The 17101-nt window shown below is 40.7% G+C and overlaps 1 protein-coding gene across 1 annotated transcript in view; it reads left to right on the top strand.

Annotated features, from left to right (window-relative positions):
• Ush2a (usherin) overlaps window positions 1-17101 on the top strand; it is a 665632-nt gene that overhangs the window by 202643 nt on the left and 445888 nt on the right. The window contains exon 20 of the mRNA XM_055609194.1: window positions 3989-4210. Within this exon, the coding sequence (XP_055465169.1) occupies window positions 3989-4210 (222 nt within the window). The remainder of the gene's footprint in view (window positions 1-3988; window positions 4211-17101) is intronic.

Genomic DNA, 17101 nt, shown 5'->3' with positions numbered 1-17101 from the left:
AAAATGGTGAGATCCAGGATAATGATTCTATCTCAAGAGGATAAGGTAGATTGTTAATGTGCTGTGCTAAAAATTATTTTCAATTTGTAGATGGGAAAACACAGACAATATAAAGTTTGAATGGTTTTGCTACCTATTTGTAGCAAAGGAAATTAATGTGAAATATCTCTAGAAGTCTAAAGTTGTTTCCTTTGTTCAAAGACATCTCTTTATTGCTGAACCTTCATTACTAATTATTTCAAAACCATGTTTGTGAGTGTGTAAACCCTTTGTTTTGGCAATCTGACAAATAGCCATCCTTACTCTAATCTCTGTCTCTCCCTCCCTCTGTCTGTCTGTCTCTCTCTCTCTCTCTGTGTGTGTGTGTGTGTGTGTGTGTGTGTGTGTGTGTGTGTGTCCAGTTTAATCGACTGACAGCTCCACTCAATTCCCTCTCTGGCTGTAGAGGACCAGTGAAAAGCAGGGCTCAGTAGGGTGCCATCCCGAAACAGTGGCCGACTCTACTGTGTGCAGCTACAGCATACCAGCTGGAAGTTTAGACTTTTTTAAGCAATAGGATAAGCCATCAACTCTAGTTCAACTCATCCTCTGGAGAAGACTAACCAATAACATTCCAATTCCTAGAAAAATGGGTCTCTGGGAAATCGAGATGCTTAACACGTTACAGCATGAACAGTTGTTGATTTCACTGGACTCTTCACATAACAGTGTCCTTGTCTGTAAACTGTTTGCCAGGCTAAAGGCAAAGCTGTGCGCTCAGCTTAGAATGTATTGAAAAATTAACTACAGAGCCTTGTGACTCCTTTTGTTTTATTTTATTATTAGTAGTAGTATTATTATTATATTTAGTTGTTAATTTATGTCTCTAATTACGAAGTGTTGCCGTGGATCGTGCTGACGAGGTGGAAAGGGTTCTGAATGGCAGCACGGTCCATGACTCCACCGTTTTCTCCCACTTAGCTGGTAGAATTGTAAGCAAGTCGAGCACATGGGGCCCTGAGACAGAGGCTGCTGGGTTGAGGCTGCGGCTCATCCAGTGCTGAAAGGTTAAAGGTCATCTAAGCTTCGAGTGTTCAGTTTAAATAGTATGGATATAAAACAAATCAATTTCCATACAAATAGTATGGAAAAAAACAAATCAAAACCTCATTTGAAGAGTTCTTTTGGAGATCAGTGGAAGTAAGCTAGATGGCATTTTTGAAACTAAAAGTTTCAGGTTCATGCACTCTAAGCACTAGAGAATCCTATGTGGAGTACAGAACCTGTAACAACAGAGGGCTTAATGACTCTCTTTATTTTGCTTGTTAGTAACATAGAAAGGGCAGAGCAAGAGAATGGCTTACTTAGCAAAGCACTTGCCTCAGAGACACAAGGACCTGCAGATTTTGCTCCCTAGAAGCCACATGAAAATGCAGGGTGTTGTGGAATGTGCCTGTAATCCAGCACCAGCAGACAGACACAGGCGTATTCCTGGGGCTGGCTGACCAGCCAGGCTAGCCTAATTGACCTCTCCTCAGCTCCAGGCCTGTAAGACACCCTGCTTCAAAGGACTGCCTGAGTTCAGGGGTGACATGATAATGCCTGAGATTCTCCTTTGGTCTACACGCATGCACACCCACGCATGCACCCACAAATACATGTACACACACATAAAAGAGTAACACGTGGACATGCACACATAGGCACACATACAAAAGTCAAATTATAAAGAAAATCGGGTTAAATGTTCTTTTTCTTGCATTGAAGAGCTCAAGACTAAAATCATGTGGGGCCTTCTTGCCCACCCGAGCCTGTAACCAAGCTAGGCAGCCAGAGAAAACTACGCAGGGGCATTTCAACTCCAAACACAAGCTGGGTGTGAAGAGTTTCAGGCTGCTTTGTCTCATTATTTTGTTTCAGATTATTAGAATGACAAGTGAAAACATCCTATTTATTTATGTTTTGGCAGAGACTACCAAGAGAAGCCATGCATATAAAACTCATACATGTATAAAAATATCGCAGATTTCTGTAGCACCAGATGAATACAATTGTTAATTTGCTATTTAAGTCAGTGAACTTTTTGCTCTGCTTCTTCTGGAAGTTAAAATAGACTTGTAGCTGGCTGCTTCTCTTTAGAAAGTTGGCCAGCATCTCAGGATAACTAGTCTTTTTTTTTTTCTATGCTCCTAAGGTGAAAATCCTGCCATGCTTTAAGGATTTCAGCTTTTGGTCCCACAGCACTTTGTTTCTTGAAACAGCATTTTTTTTTTTATTTCTGTACAAAGGTGTGTTAATACAAATATAAATTAAAGGCTCACAAACACAGTTTGGGTTCTTGGTCAAGAGCCTTGATTACAGTTTTAGTCTTTCCTTTCTTCATTTTCACCTCTCAAATTCAGCCTCCATGCTTAAAGTAGGGATGGATGTTCACATGCAAACAACTGTTTAAAACAAAAAGAAATAATTGAACCTGGGCACGAGGGTCCATTATTTTCATTCTAGCACTTAGGAGGCAGAGGCAGGTGGATTTTTGTGAGTTCCAGGCCACCTTGGTCTAGATAGCAAGTTCCAGGCCAGGAAGAGCTACAGAGACAAACCTCACCCCAAACAAACAAACAAACAAATAAGAAGTTGTCATTGAGCATTGGTCTTCATTGTCAATAACTCAGCTGTTAGTCTGATTTTTTTTTCTGCAGGTTATAAGGAAAGTTTTATTCATTGATTGTGAGGAGAATCTCTTAGCAGTTCCAAGGAGCTGCCACTAGCCAGGATCCATGAGTGTTCTCGCTCTCACTGTCTTCAGCAGTGGGCACCGAGCAGTTACCAAGAGCAAGTCTCAGGCCATGGCTGGTAGCATGGTCACCCCGAGCCCAGCTCTGCCTCCGGCTACTGTTAGTTCCAGCTGGAACTCATTGCACTCAGACTAGCACTGGTCAGATGTTTGGCCTTCAGGGTAGTGTTTGCTTGTCTGTCCGCTTTAATTTCTATCAGTTCTAAGCCTAAAATGAAAATCAGAGAGTTGCACATGAAACTGACTGTCTTACCAAAGAAGAGAGAGAGCAATTAAGGACACAAGATAGTCCTTACTGATCCCAGGCAGAAAGTGCACACTGATATCATTACACAATCGTGGAAACGCAAACCACACATGGGGCATGTAGCTGGGAGACAGAGTGTTTGCCTAGCGTGTATGAGGCCCTACAGTTTAAATGTCATGTATGGTAAAAAAGAAAAAATAATATGAAAAATAAAAGAAACATGATTTAGCAATGTAAAGTCATCAATTCCATATATATATTATATTATATATATATATGTATATATATACATATATATATATTATTGCACAATATATATATATATATATATTGTGCAATCGGTTAGCACGCAGTACTTATACAACAGCAATCAGTTTTTGGGACATACTTGATTATAGTTTTAGGTGACATACATGGCCACCCACACCCTGCTCCTGGAAATCTACCCCTCCCTCTCATTCCTCCTTCCCCACGTCTGTTATTTCTGCCCCCTGCTCAGGACCAAGTGAATGCAGGTCAAGACAAGAGGCTCTGCCTTGGTTAGCAGTTCTGGTCATAGGATGGCCATAGTTCAAAGGAGTTCAGTAGTTTCCAAGTAAGCCAGGTTCCATTCATCCAGAGATATCCAGAGAGAGAGTGCCAGCCAAGGAGCCATTGAGGTCAACAGGCATATAAACAAAGGCTTGGGATACCTAGAGTGGTTATAATATCTCTTATTTGAAAAAAATAGAAATTATTTCTAAGAAAAAATTCTTTCTCAGTTTGTGTATGTTTTGTGTTAGGAATTTGTTAGCCATTTAATAACTCTTTTTCAGGCATCTTTGAGGTCAACTCTGCATTCTATATTCCATGTACAGAACTATGTTAACACCTATGACTACAATTTGCTTGACTCTAAGTGTAGTGTGCACAAGGTTATTCCTACCTGTGTCATTCAGGGTCCTTCTGTGTCCTTTTGTGTCACTCAGCTCCTGCTCAACTAAGGTCTCCCACGGTGACAGGAGTCAACAGCACCACCGTCCGTGTCAGGTGGCTCCCCCCTACAGAAGTCAATGGCCCACCCCCTCTGTACTGTCTGGAGAGAAGGGTGTCCCAGCTCGCAGCTCCCATGGCTGCCATGACAAAGGGAACCTGCTTTGTGGGAGATGGGTACTGGAGGTTTCCCAGAACGGCTCACCCAGATTTTATAGGTAAGTGGATCTGACACTTTTATTTGAGAAGTGCTACGCCCCTAGGTGTTGTCTATTATTTTGATATCTCTTTACAATGAATTTTTTATGGTGGCTATTTATAGAAATATGAGCTCAGCCTTTTTATAACAGTAGCCTGATTGTGTCAACACATCCATCTCTTTAGGATTGTTTGGGGAACGGATAGGAGGCAGGTGAGGAAAGGAAAGAGTGAGAGCCAGCCTCGTTGGATCAAAGTATGTCCTCAGGCGGCCTCCATCACAACACATTAGACTGTGCTGTGCCCTGTTCGTGAAAGGGTTCGAGAAATGCCTCATGCCTACTGAGTACACGTGGTCACCAAAGCTGCGCAAAGACTCAGAAGAAACATATTTGCCATCACCGGGAAGGGGGTGGGGGGAGGTTGCATCATGCCCCTGGTGGTTGGTTTGTTTTGTTGCTACCTTTGTAGTCGAGTCCACAGAAACTGTTAGTATCACCCAATCAGTGGGAAGCATTAGAGAAAACAAGTCTCAGGGAAATCACCTTCTCCAGGCAGACACTGGTGAATCCAAGAAAGTTCCTGCTGCGGGCACGAAGTTTAAAGTGTTGAAGACTTGATGTAAACAACAGTGAGGGCAGAGGTTGAAAATCAGTGAGCTAACCTACGTGTGTAAAGGAAGTTCTTAGTCACTGTTCTATGAAGCCATAAAGCCAACTCTTCCCTGGTTGAAGACAACTCAAACATGACAATACAACTCTTACAAAGGAAAACATTGAACCGAGGGCTTGCTTACAGCGTCAGTGGCTTGGTCCATTTTCATCATGGCTGAAAGCATGGCAGCACACAGGCAGACATGGTGCTGGGGAAGTAGCTGAGAGCTACATCCTGATCCTCAGACAGCAGGCAGAGAGGGAGAGAGATAGACACTAGGCCTGCTTTCGGCTTTTGCTACCTCAAAGCCCACTCCTGGAAACACACCTCCTCCAACAAGGTCACGCCTCTGGATCCTTGCCTGACAGCTCACCTGGGGACTAAGCCTGTCAATATAAGAGCACATGGGGCCGATGTCAATCAAACCACCAGAGTAAGTCTGAAAAACATTTAAAATAAAAGCAGACTGCACCTTCCACTCACATGGCCATAGCTCCCATGCCTTGGGCTTCTGACCTCACTACGTCTAGGACAGTCTAGAAGCTCCGTGGTTTCTATGGATTGCACTTCCTGTCAGCACTATTCAGATATACTCCAGAAACTCTGAGGACTTATGTCCAGACTTGACATTTCTGTGTAAGAAAACAGGAGAGCCTGGAGAGATGGTTCTGTGGGGAACACATTTGCCATGTACATGCAAGGAGCTGAGTTCAGATCCCTAGGACCCAGGTGAAAGGTAGAGGTGGTAAAAGCATGACTGTAAGGCCAGTATTCCTGTGGCACGATGGTAGCTGGAAACAGGAGACCACTCACCCAGAAGCTTCAGGACAGCTAGCCTGGCCCGTTTCAGTGTGAACAACATGGAGGCCCTTTGTCAAACAAGCTGGATAACCGATGAAGCCCGTACCGAATGTTGTCCTATGACCTACACACGCTTATCATGGCGTTAGTGCTCCCCCTCACACACATGAAACAACACACACAGGCGCACATGCACACACCCACACATGATAATAAATATACAGAGCATAAGGTTTATATTATTACACAAACTCAGATTATCTGAGTTTCAGACAAACTCAGATATTTGTTGAATCTGTGAAAAAAAAATTGGTAAAATACCATATTTTTAAAATATTTTATATTTAAATTCCATTACATTCCAATGAAATGAAATTTGAGCTGGAAAATCAAATGTCAGTGTTTTGATTTTACCTAAAGGAGTAAACAGTTGGCTTACAGTGAGACTGGCTGCCGATGAGTGCTTGTCGTAAATCATGATTACCTGTTAGCTGAGATATATTGAGATTAATGTGTGCTTAACTATTTTCCCCACGCGTCAAAATCATCATAATTAAAAATTGAATCCAAGTTCCCTGACATGCTGAACTTGTGCTGATTTTTTTTTTTAATGAAGGAGAAACAACAAAAGAAAGTCAAAATAGGTTGTAAAGAGGGAATCTCAGCTGATAGACTCGTTTTCTCAAACAGAAATAGAAGCTGTGTCCCTGGTTGAACATTTGGCTTGGGCTGCATTGCTTTCAGGAAATGGTGTTCTGTCTCCATTCGGCTGGGTCTGGCTGCCGTAAGGATGTCAGATTGGATTTGCAGGCCAGCCAACAGACAGGTTTTTGATGGGATCGCCTACTGTTGCTGTGCTGAGAGATAGAGCGGCCCGTCCGGTCCTAATAAATTTAGTCATCCTCTCTCTCTCCCTCACTGGCCTCATCCTCTGAGGTGCAAGGGCCAGGGGCAGATGCAGTGTCTGGGAACATTTCCAAATTCCTCCTTAAAAAAGTTAAGCCGTAAACACGGGCCTCACCCGGCAAGATCCTTCTGTCTACCGCATAGGCTCCAGCTGCACAGAGAATATGGTTGGGATGAGCACCTCATTCTGCAGGAGAACTGCTCCCCAGGGCACTGGTGATTTTCCTGAGGAACGGAAGGGACACAGCTGATTTTCATGGTGTACCAGTAGCGTGGCGTTACCTAAGAGTCCCCTCTCTCTCTCCCCGTATATATAAAATGTGCACACGTGTGCATCTGAGGGTAGGCATGTGCAATGCATGTGCATGCCGGTGAGAGGTGAGAATGGAGTCAGAGTCCCTGGAGTTATAGGCAGTTGTGATCCCCACCCCCATTTGGGAGCTGGGAATTGAACTCCAGACTCCCGTAAGCACAGCCAGTACCTTTAACTACGTGCCGTGTCTACAGCCCTCCTTTTAATTCTTAAAACAACCTGCATAATTGGCTTGATCCTTTGGTTTAAATGATTTTATTTGGTTTGGTTAAATGATTTCATTATTTTATTGAGATGTGCCATCTATCTATAGTTATACATTTATCCAATTAGTGAGTTAGAATGGATGAGTTTTCAAAACTGCGCTTGTGTGTGGAGAGGAATGCGTGCAGAAGAACTCTCATGCTTGCGTGTGTGTGTGTGTGTGTGTGTGTGTGTGTGTGTGTGCGTGTGTGCGTGCATGTGCGTTGTGCATGGTATATAGGTCAGAGGACAACCAGAGGTGTCATTCACTGGGTACCCTCTATCCTGTCTTTGAGGTGGGATCTCTCATTTGACCTTTTACTTGCCAAATAGACTAGACGGGCATGCCCCCCTGCCTAGCTTTTTTTTTTTTTTTTTTAACTTATGAGTTCTGTGTTTTGAACTGAAGCCCTTATGCTTGCAGGGCAGGCACTGTCCTGATGCAAGCTGTCTTCCCAGCCCCTCAAAACCAACTTCCCACCTTTTTTAAAAACAGAGCTAAGTGTAACCAGTATTACTCGGGTCTTTGTTTAGTTCTGCCCATGCCTCACAAAAATACTTCACTCTCAGAAGGTGTGATGTGCAAGCGACTTGCCCAGAGACTGGGCCAGTTCAGAATACCAAGGGCTGGGGCTTGGCTGCACTGTGAAAGGGAGTTTCTGAAGACTGTTTCTTCAAAGTTAGGAAATATGAACTACGTAAAAGTAGTGATTCTGAGGAGGAGGAGACATGATCATACCCCCCGAAAGAGTTCTGAGCCAAAGGTGGTATGTTATCTGGAGTCATGTTTTGGTTACTCTGTTGGTAATAAGCTAAGTCCTACCAGATTCAATTCCTTGTTTATTTATTTGTCACTTCCCCAAGGACATGGGAAGGTAGATTTTCCTACCGGGAAATTAGTTCCATGGAGCCATAAGGAGCTAGCCTGCTGGGTGGGGCAGGCAGTTCAGCCCACATTTGTCCATATATTTTTTGCAGTTGCCTTGTTCTGTGTCCAATCTAACAAGCAAATCCCTGAGATCCCTAATAGGGCCTATCTGCTACAAATTCTTAATTTCAAGACAAACCAAGGTGTTCCTTATTTTTAGCTATTCTTATCAAATCTGAAACACTCACTAAAATATTTCCCAAAACATGAAGAAAAATGAAGTTTAAACACAAGGGCAAATATCTGGTAATGTGTAAATTATAGGTTTATTATAGACTTATCTGGTGGGAAATGCATGTCTTTTCCTCCTGCCCCATTAATGATGGGTCGTGTAATTGTGTTCATAATACAGTCCAGGCTCGGGAGCAGTGTGTTCAAGTCTCCATATAAACTCTTGTTGCTGCAGGAAAGAAAATGTGAATCTCCTGTACAAACACTCTTTCAAATTTATACCTGACAGCATGAAAACAAAGCACACAGATATATGTTCCAAACGCTACTTAATATTGAAAATTATTAAGATCAGGATTATGATTTCTACCTTCAAGCAAAATAATGAGTCCATTAAGCTTTGTTCTTTAAGACGTGCTTGCATTGTTTTGTTTTCTGATACGCAGGCTTTTCAAGGCTCTAATCCTTAGGTTGAATATATTGTAGTATCAGTCATTTATATCTCAGTGTAAATTCATGACCATGTATTAGCTCCTTTGTGTCTCTAGGAATAAAAGTGAGGACTTTGGGAGCAGAGTGAAGGCACTTATTGTGGATCTATGCTGCATTATTTATTAACTAAATGCAGTTGGACAAACTTATTCTTTTCTGTGGCTCCGTTTCCTTTCCTTTACCTTTGGCATAACTATGCTGTATTAATTCCTTGCAGGCAGGAGAGGATGAATGGAATGGGATAGTCCTGCTGATACACTGTGCCTGCACGCATGCTACCCTTCTCTCTTTGAACACCAACTGCAGGCTGCCACACAACAAATAACATTCAAATATATTCCATCCGTAGGAGCTTTTCGGCATGAGAATTTATATAGTATGGACCGAAAATCAGGGAATGTTGTATTCATCCACTCATTCTTATGGATATAAGATATAGTTGTGATGTGTTATGTCTGGGATAAGTTACATGTAGTTTTCTACACTAAAAGATGATGTTTGATTTTGCTACTAATGGTAGCTTCGTGTGTTTATGAATATGAAAGCTGAAAGGATCTAATGAATCTTATGGATCTTAGGAGTTTAATGGATCGTATTAAAGTTAAGTGGACTGACATTTGGCAGGCTACTGGCCATAAGGTCGAACATTCCACATCAACTAAGCTGAGGTTCATGTCGATGTGAGCACTTTGAGTTCCTCGCGCTCCAATTCTGTGACTGTGAGATATTTATGTAGTTAGCTCAAATTCAAATTCAGGTCATTACCAAAGCATCAGGTGGTTTGAAACTCAGGCAAATATTTTTTCTAATTTATTTATTTATTTTTAATTGATTTGCTTTACATTCTGACCATAGCCCCCTCTCTCATCTCATCCTGCTCTCACCCTTCCTCCCTCCTACCCCATCCCTCTCCCTTAGTCCTCAGAAAGGGGAGCCCTCCTCCACTACCAACTGACCCCATCAGGTCTTATCAGGAGTGGCTGCATTCTCTTCCTCCATAGCCTGGTGAGGCCACCCTGCCACGGGGAAATGATTGGTGAGCAGACAACAGAGTCCATATCAGGGACAGCTCCCACTCCCTTACTTGGAAACCCATATGGAGACTGAGCTGCCATGGGCTACATCTGAGCAGGGGGTCTAGGTCCTCTCCATTCATGATCCTTGGTTGGTGCATCAGTCTCTGCACCCCACCACACCGGGCCCTGATTTCTTGGCTTCTTGTGGAACTCCTGTCCCTTCCAGGTCCTTCCATCCCTCACTCTTCTATAAGACTCCCTGCGCTTTTCCCTAAGTTTAGTTGTGAGCTTCGGCATCTGCTTCCATCCCCTGGTGGGTGAAGTCTTTCAGAGGACATTTAGAGTAGACTCCCATTCTGTTCCCTCTCTTCAGCTGTTTCCAGCGTCTAGTCTATTCTATTTGCCCTCCTGAATGAAAATTAAGTGTTCTCCCTAGGGTGCTCCTTGTTACTTAGCTTTTTTAGGTCTGTGGACTGTAGTATGGCTATCCTGTATTATACGCTAATAATATCTGCTTATAAGTGAGTACATATGATTGTCTTTCTGGGTCTGGGTTGCCTCATTCAGTATGATCTTTTCCAGATTCATTCATTTGCCTGCAAATTTCCTTGTTTTTAATAGCTGAATCATATCCTATTGTGGAGATGTGCCACAGTTTCTTTTTCCATTTGCCAGTTGAGGAGCATCTGGGTTGTTTTCCATTTCTGGCTATTACAAATAAAGCCACTATGAACATAGTTGAGAACATGTCCTTGTGATATGGCGGAGCATCTTTCGGGTTTATATACCAGGAGTGGTATAGCTGGGTCTTGAGATAGAGCTGTTCACAATTTTCTGAGAAAGCATCAGATTGATTTCCTAACTGGTTATACAAGTTTGCACTCCCATCAGCAATGGAGGAGTGTTTCTTTTGTCCACATCTTTGCCAGCATGTGCTGACACTTGACTTTTTTCTGATAGGTGTAAGATGGCATCACAAAGTAGTTTTGATTTGCATTTCCCTGATGACTGAGGACTTTGAGCATTTCTTTAAGTGCTTCTTGGCCATTCAGTATTCCTCTGTTGAGAATTCTCTGTTTAGCTCTGTATCCCATATTTAATTGGCTTCTTTAATTTGTTGGTGTTTAATTTCTTGAGTTCTTATATATTTTTAGATATTGATCCTCTGTCAGACATAGGGCTGGTAAAAATCTTTTCTTAGTCTTTAGACTGTTATTTTGTTCTATTGACAGTGTCTTTTGCTTTACAGAAGCTTTTTAGTTTCGTGAGATCCCATTTATTAATTGTTGATTTTAGAGCCTGTGCTGTTAGTGTTCTGTTTAAGAAGTTGTCTCCTGTGACAATGAGTTCCAGGCTCTTTCCCACATTTTATTCTAGTAGATTTAGTTTATCTGTTTTTATGTTGAAGTCTTTGATCCATTTATGCTTTAGTTTTGTGCAGGTTAATAAATATGGATTGTTTGCATTTTTCTACATGTAGACAGACATCCAGTTAGACCAGCACCATTTGTTGAAGATACTATCCTTTTCCATTGTATGGTTTTGACTTCTTTGTCAAAAATCAAGTCTCCACAAGTATGTACATTTACTTCTGGATCTTCAACTCTATTCCATTGATTCTGCACTCTGTTTCTGTGCCAGTACCATGCAGGTTTCATTACTGTTGCTCTGTAGTACAGTTGAGATCAGGGGTGGAGATACCTCCTGAAGATCTTTTATTGTACAGGATTTCTTTAGATATTCTGGGTTTTTTTTTTCTTAATTGTATTTTTCTATATGAATTTGGGAATTGTTCTTTCAAGGTCTGCAAAGAATTGTGTTGGTATATTGATGGGAATAGCATTGAATCCGTAGATTGCTTTTGGTAAGATGGTCAGTTTTTCTATGTTAATCCTATCAGTACATGATCATGGGTGATCTTTCCATGTTTTGAAATCTTCAATTTCTTTCTGCAGAGACTTGAACTTCTTGTCATTCAACTCTTTCACTTGCTTGGTTAGAATTATACCAAGATATTTTATGTTGTTTTTGTGGGTATTATGAAGGGTATTCTTTCCCTAATTTCTTTCTCAGCCCATTTGTCTTTTTTACACAAGAGGACTATTAATTTTTTTTTTAGTTAATTTTGTATCCAGACACTTTGCTGAAGGTGTTTATCAGCTGTAGGGGTTATCTGGTAGAATTTTTGGGTCACTCATGTATACTATCATATCATCCGTAAATAGTGATGCTTTGACTTCTTCCTTTCCAATTTGTATCCCCTTGATCTGCTTTAGTTGTCTTATTGCTCTAGCTATGACTTCAAGTACTATGTTGAAGAGAGAGGGCAGCCTTGTTTTGTTCCTGAATTTAGTGGAATTGTTTTGAGTTTCTCTCTATTTAATTTGTTGTTGGCTATCGGCTCGCTGTATATTGTTTTTATTATGTTTAGGTATAGGCCTTGTATCTCTGATCTCTTCAAGACTTTTATCATGAAAGAGTGTTGGATTTTGTGGAAGGCTTTTTCACTATCTAGGAAGATTATCATGGGATTTTTTTTTCTTTCAGTTTGTTTATATGGTAGATTACATTGATGGATTTTTGTATATTGAACCATTCCTGCATCCCTGGGATGAAGCCTACTGGATCATGATGGATGATGTATTTGATGTGGTTTGGGATTTGGTTTGTGAGTATTTTATTGAGTATTTGTACATTAATGTTAATAAGGGAGATTGATTTGAAATTCTCTCTCTTTGTTGAGTTTCTATGAAGTTTAGGTGCCAGGGTGACTGTGGCTTCATAGAATGAGTTTGGCACTATTCTTTCTGTTTCTATTTTGTGGAATATTTTGAGGAGTATTGGTATTAGCTCTTCTTTGAAAGTCTGGTAGAATTCTGAGCTAAAACCATCTGGTTCTGTTGTTTGTTTTTGTTGGTTTTTTTTTGGGGGGGTTGGGATACTTTAATGACTGTTTTTATTTTCTTAGAGGTTTTAGGACTGTTTAAACTGCTTGCCTAATCTTGATTTAGCTTTAGTAAGTAAAATCTATCAAGAAAATTGTCCATTTCCTTTAGGTTTTCTAATTTTATGGAATACAGGCTTTTCAAGTAAGGTATAATGATTCTTTGGATTTCCTCAGTATCTGTACTTATGCAACCCTTTTCTTTCTTTAATTTTTTTTATTATTTATTACAATTTATTCACTTTATATACCAGCTGTAGCCCCCTTTCCCCCCCCCCATCCTGCACTCCCTCCCTCTTCTCCTCCCATGTCCCTCCCCTAGTCCACTGATAGGGGAGGTCCTCCTCCCCTTCCATCTGACCCTAGCCTATCAGGTCTCATCAGTACTGGCTGCATTGTCTTCCTCTGTGGCCTGATATAGCTGCACTCCTCCCAGAGGGAGGTGATCAAAGAGCCAAACACTGAGTTCATGCCAGAGACAGGCCCTGCTCCCCTTACTAGGGAACCCACTTGTAGGCTGAGCTGCCAACTAAGGCTCAGCAAGGGTCTAAGTTATCTCCATGTATTATCCTTGGTTGGAGTATCAGTCTTTGCAAAGACCCCTGGGCCCAGAATTGTTGGTTCTGTTGCTCTCCTTGTGGAGCCCCTGTTCCCTCGAGGGCTTTCATCTCCCCCTTCTTTCATAATATCCTCTGCACTCTGCCCAAAGTTTGGCTATGAGTCTCAGCAACTGCTTCGATACTCTTCTGGGTAGTGTCTGTCAGAGGTCCTCTGTGGTAGGCTCCTGTCCTGTTCCCACTTTTCTCCCTCTTCCGATGTCTATCCCATTTGCCTATCTGAGTGTGGATTGATCATCTTACCCAGAGTTCTCCTTGCTTAGCTTCTTTAGGTAAATAAATTTTAGTATATTTAGCCTATATTATATGTCTAATATATCCACTCATAAGTGAGTGTATACCATGTGTGTCTTTCTGCTTCTGGGGTAGCTACTCAGGGTGATCTTTTCTAGTTCCCACCATTTGCCTGCAAATTTCATGTTTTCCTTGTTCTTAATTGCTGAGTATTCCATTGTGTAAATGTACCACACTTTCTGTATCCAATCCTTTTTATCTCTGATTTTGTTGATTTCTATGCTGTCTCTCTGCCTTCTGGTTAGTTTAGCTAAGGTTTGACTATCTTGTTGATTTTCTCAAAGAACCAGCTCTTAATTTCATTGATGTTTTTTGCATTTTTCTCTTTGTTTCTAATTTGTTGATTTCCGCCTTGAGTTTGATTTTTTTCTAGCCATCTACTTCTCTTGAATATGTTTGCTCCTTTGTTTTAAAGTTTTTAGATGTGCTTTTAAATTGCTAGTATGAGAACTCTCCAATTTCTTTATGAAGGCACTTAGTGATATGAGTCTTTCCCTTAACAATGCTTTCATTGTGTCCCGTAAGTTTGGGTATATTGTGCCTTCCTTTTCATTAAATTCTAGAAAGTTTTTAATTTCTTTCTTTATTTTTCTCCCTGATCCAGTGATCATTGAGTAGGGAGTTGTTTGGTTTCTCTGTGTTAATTGGCTATCTGTTGTTTCTGTTGTTGTAGAGTTTCAGCTTTAATCCATAGTGGTCTGATAAGATACAAAGGGTTGTTTTAATTTTCTTGTATCTGTTGAAGCTTGCTTTGTGACCAAGTATATGGTCAGTTTGGGAGAAGGTTCTATGAGGTGTTGAGAAGAATGTATATTTTGTGTTTGGGTGAAATGTTCTGTAGGTATCTCTAAATTTCTTTTGATTTATGACATCTGTTAATTTCATTATTTCTCCATTTAGGTTTTTCTTTTTTATGACGGTCTGTCCATTGATGAGAGTGGGGTGTTGAAGTCTCCCACTATTATCATGTGATTTAAACTTTAGTAATATTTCTTTTACAAGTGTGGGTGCCCTTGCATTTGGGGCATAGATGTTCAGAATTGAGACATCATCTTGGTGGATTTTTTCTTTTGATGAATATGAAGTGTCGTTCCTCATCTCTTTTTATAAGTTTTTTTGGTTGAAAGTCTATTTTATTAGATACTAGAATGGCTACTCCAGCTTGCCACTTGGTTCTGTTTGCTTAGAAAACCTTTTTCCAGCCCTTTATTCTGAGGTTATGTCCATCTTTATAGCCAAGGTGTGTTTATTGTATGCAGAAGATAGACAGATCCTGTCTTTCATCTATACTGTTAACCTGTGTCTTTTTATTGAGGAGTTAATGCTATTGATGTTGAGAGATATTAATGACCAGTTTTTGTTACTTCCTGTTATTTTGATATTGGTGGTGGTAGTGTGTGTGTGTGTGTGTGTGTGTGTGTGTGTGTGTATGTGTGTGTGTGTGTGTGCGCGCGCGCGCTTCCCTTCTCTTCATTTTTCTGATGGGAGGTTATTTATTGCCTATGTTTTCCTGGGTAAAGTTAGCCTGCTTGGGTTGGTGTTTTCCTTTTAGTATCTTCTGTAGGGCTGGAATTGTAGTTAGGTACTATTTAAATTTATTTTTCTCATGAAATATCTTGTTTTCTCCCTCTCTAGTGATGACATATTTGCTGGGTATAGTAGTCAGGGCTGATATCTGTGGTCTCAGTGTCTGTAAGATATCTGCCTAGGCCCTTCTGGCTTTCAGAGTTTCTGTGGGAAGTCAGGTATAATTCTGATAAACATGCCTCTGTATGTCACTTGACCTTTTTCCCTTGCAGCTTTTAATATTCTTTCTTTGTTCTGTACATTTAGATGGCTGGAAGATTTTCTTTTCTGGTCCAACCTATTTGGTGTACTCTAAGCTTCTGGTATGTTTATAGGTATCTCATTCTTTAGGTTAGGAAACTTTTCTTCTATGATTTTGTTGAAAATATTTTCTGGGCCTTGGAGCTGGGAGTCTTCTTTTTCTTCCATTCCAATTAAGGCAAATATTTTTTTTACGTTTATTTACATTAAGCTTTATTCTGTGTGCATCCCTGTGTACTTGAGTATAAATATATGTGCACCATATGTGTCCAGAAGCCTGTGGAGGTCAGAAGAGGGTATCAGGGCCCTTAGAGCTGGAGTTACAGGTCAATGGGAGCTACAATATAGGTATTGAGAACCAAACCTAGGCCTCTGCAAGAATAATATGCATCAGCAATCACTGATCTATCCAAGTCTCAGAAATTTTAAGTCAACAATTGGTTTTGATTTTCTCATGTAATATGATGTTTATAACTTAGGATTCATATAAATTTACTCTTCTGTACTGATCTGAAAACTGTGATATGGAGAAAATGAATCAATATAGAATAAATATTTTGTTGTTGAATGAATCAAGGGAGTATATAAAAATAGCTAATTGAAAATTATTTTACGATGTGATCATTGAACAATCATACAGGCACTTTGAAGTAATGCCTCCTGCTTGCTTGAAGCCAGCAGTACTTTTTCTCTCCAGACCAGCCTCCTCCTCCATTCTGTAACTCAAATGGGTTAGCATCACATGCTGGGCATAGGAAGAAAATCATATTCATGTTCACCATTTTCCCCCAGGAATATAGAGTGATTTACACACACACAATTTTTTTGTTCTTTCCATGTCAAGGTAAAAATGTGAAATCAGCTCATACTGGCATTCCAACGGTGACTTTCGCTCTCCTTGTCACTCTTATTTCCCTGTTAGTAAATCACGTCTGTGATCATTCGGGGGAAGGTTTGACTGCCACAGTATCTGGATGCCAATCACTCCAGCCTTTTAAACTCTCCTGCTGCTGACCATGCCCAGGAAGCAGGGACTGCCTTTGGGAGCGCTCTGTAGCAGCCGCTAGGGAGCTGTGTGCACACAAGCATCTCTGTGCAACTGCACTTTATTTGTCTTGGGGAGAAATGTGATCACTGATGCCGAGTATCCTGCAGATGACACTGCATCCTTCTTTATGGTGCTCAAGGACGTGAAGTGATTGCCATTCATGTTTGTCTCGTGTACTCACCTTCTCCAAAAGCCTGAGCAAAGATGCTTCAGGATACAGAATACAAGTAATTAGCGAGCACAAAAAGAGAAACACACCAAATCCAAATCAATAGTCCTTTTTTTTCTTCTTTTTACATTTTTTATAAATTACAGCTTATTCACTTTGTATCCCAGATGTAGCCCCCTCCTTTATCCCCTCCCAACCCCACCCTCTCTCCTTCATCTCCTCCCAAATCAATAGTCCTTAAAGGTATGTATTTTTTAATTTTTATTTTTTATTCACAATTTATTCATAATATATCCCAATTAAAACCCCCTCCCTCAACTTCCCCCAGACCCATCTTCCCTTCCTCTTCCCACATCCCCTTCCCCTATGATAGATAGTGATATTAATTACTGTTTCGGTACCTTGTTTATGGAAAAAGAAAAAGAATGTGGACATACTTAAACATACTTTTAAAATCTTGACGTGTACAATTAATACATGGTTTAGAA

The sequence above is a fragment of the Psammomys obesus genome, unplaced genomic scaffold (genome assembly GCF_907164565.1).
Source record: "Psammomys obesus unplaced genomic scaffold, mPsaObe1.curated_primary_1811, whole genome shotgun sequence".
Classification (NCBI taxonomy): Eukaryota; Metazoa; Chordata; class Mammalia; order Rodentia; family Muridae; genus Psammomys; species Psammomys obesus.
This window is presented reverse-complemented; position numbering and strand designations above follow the sequence as displayed.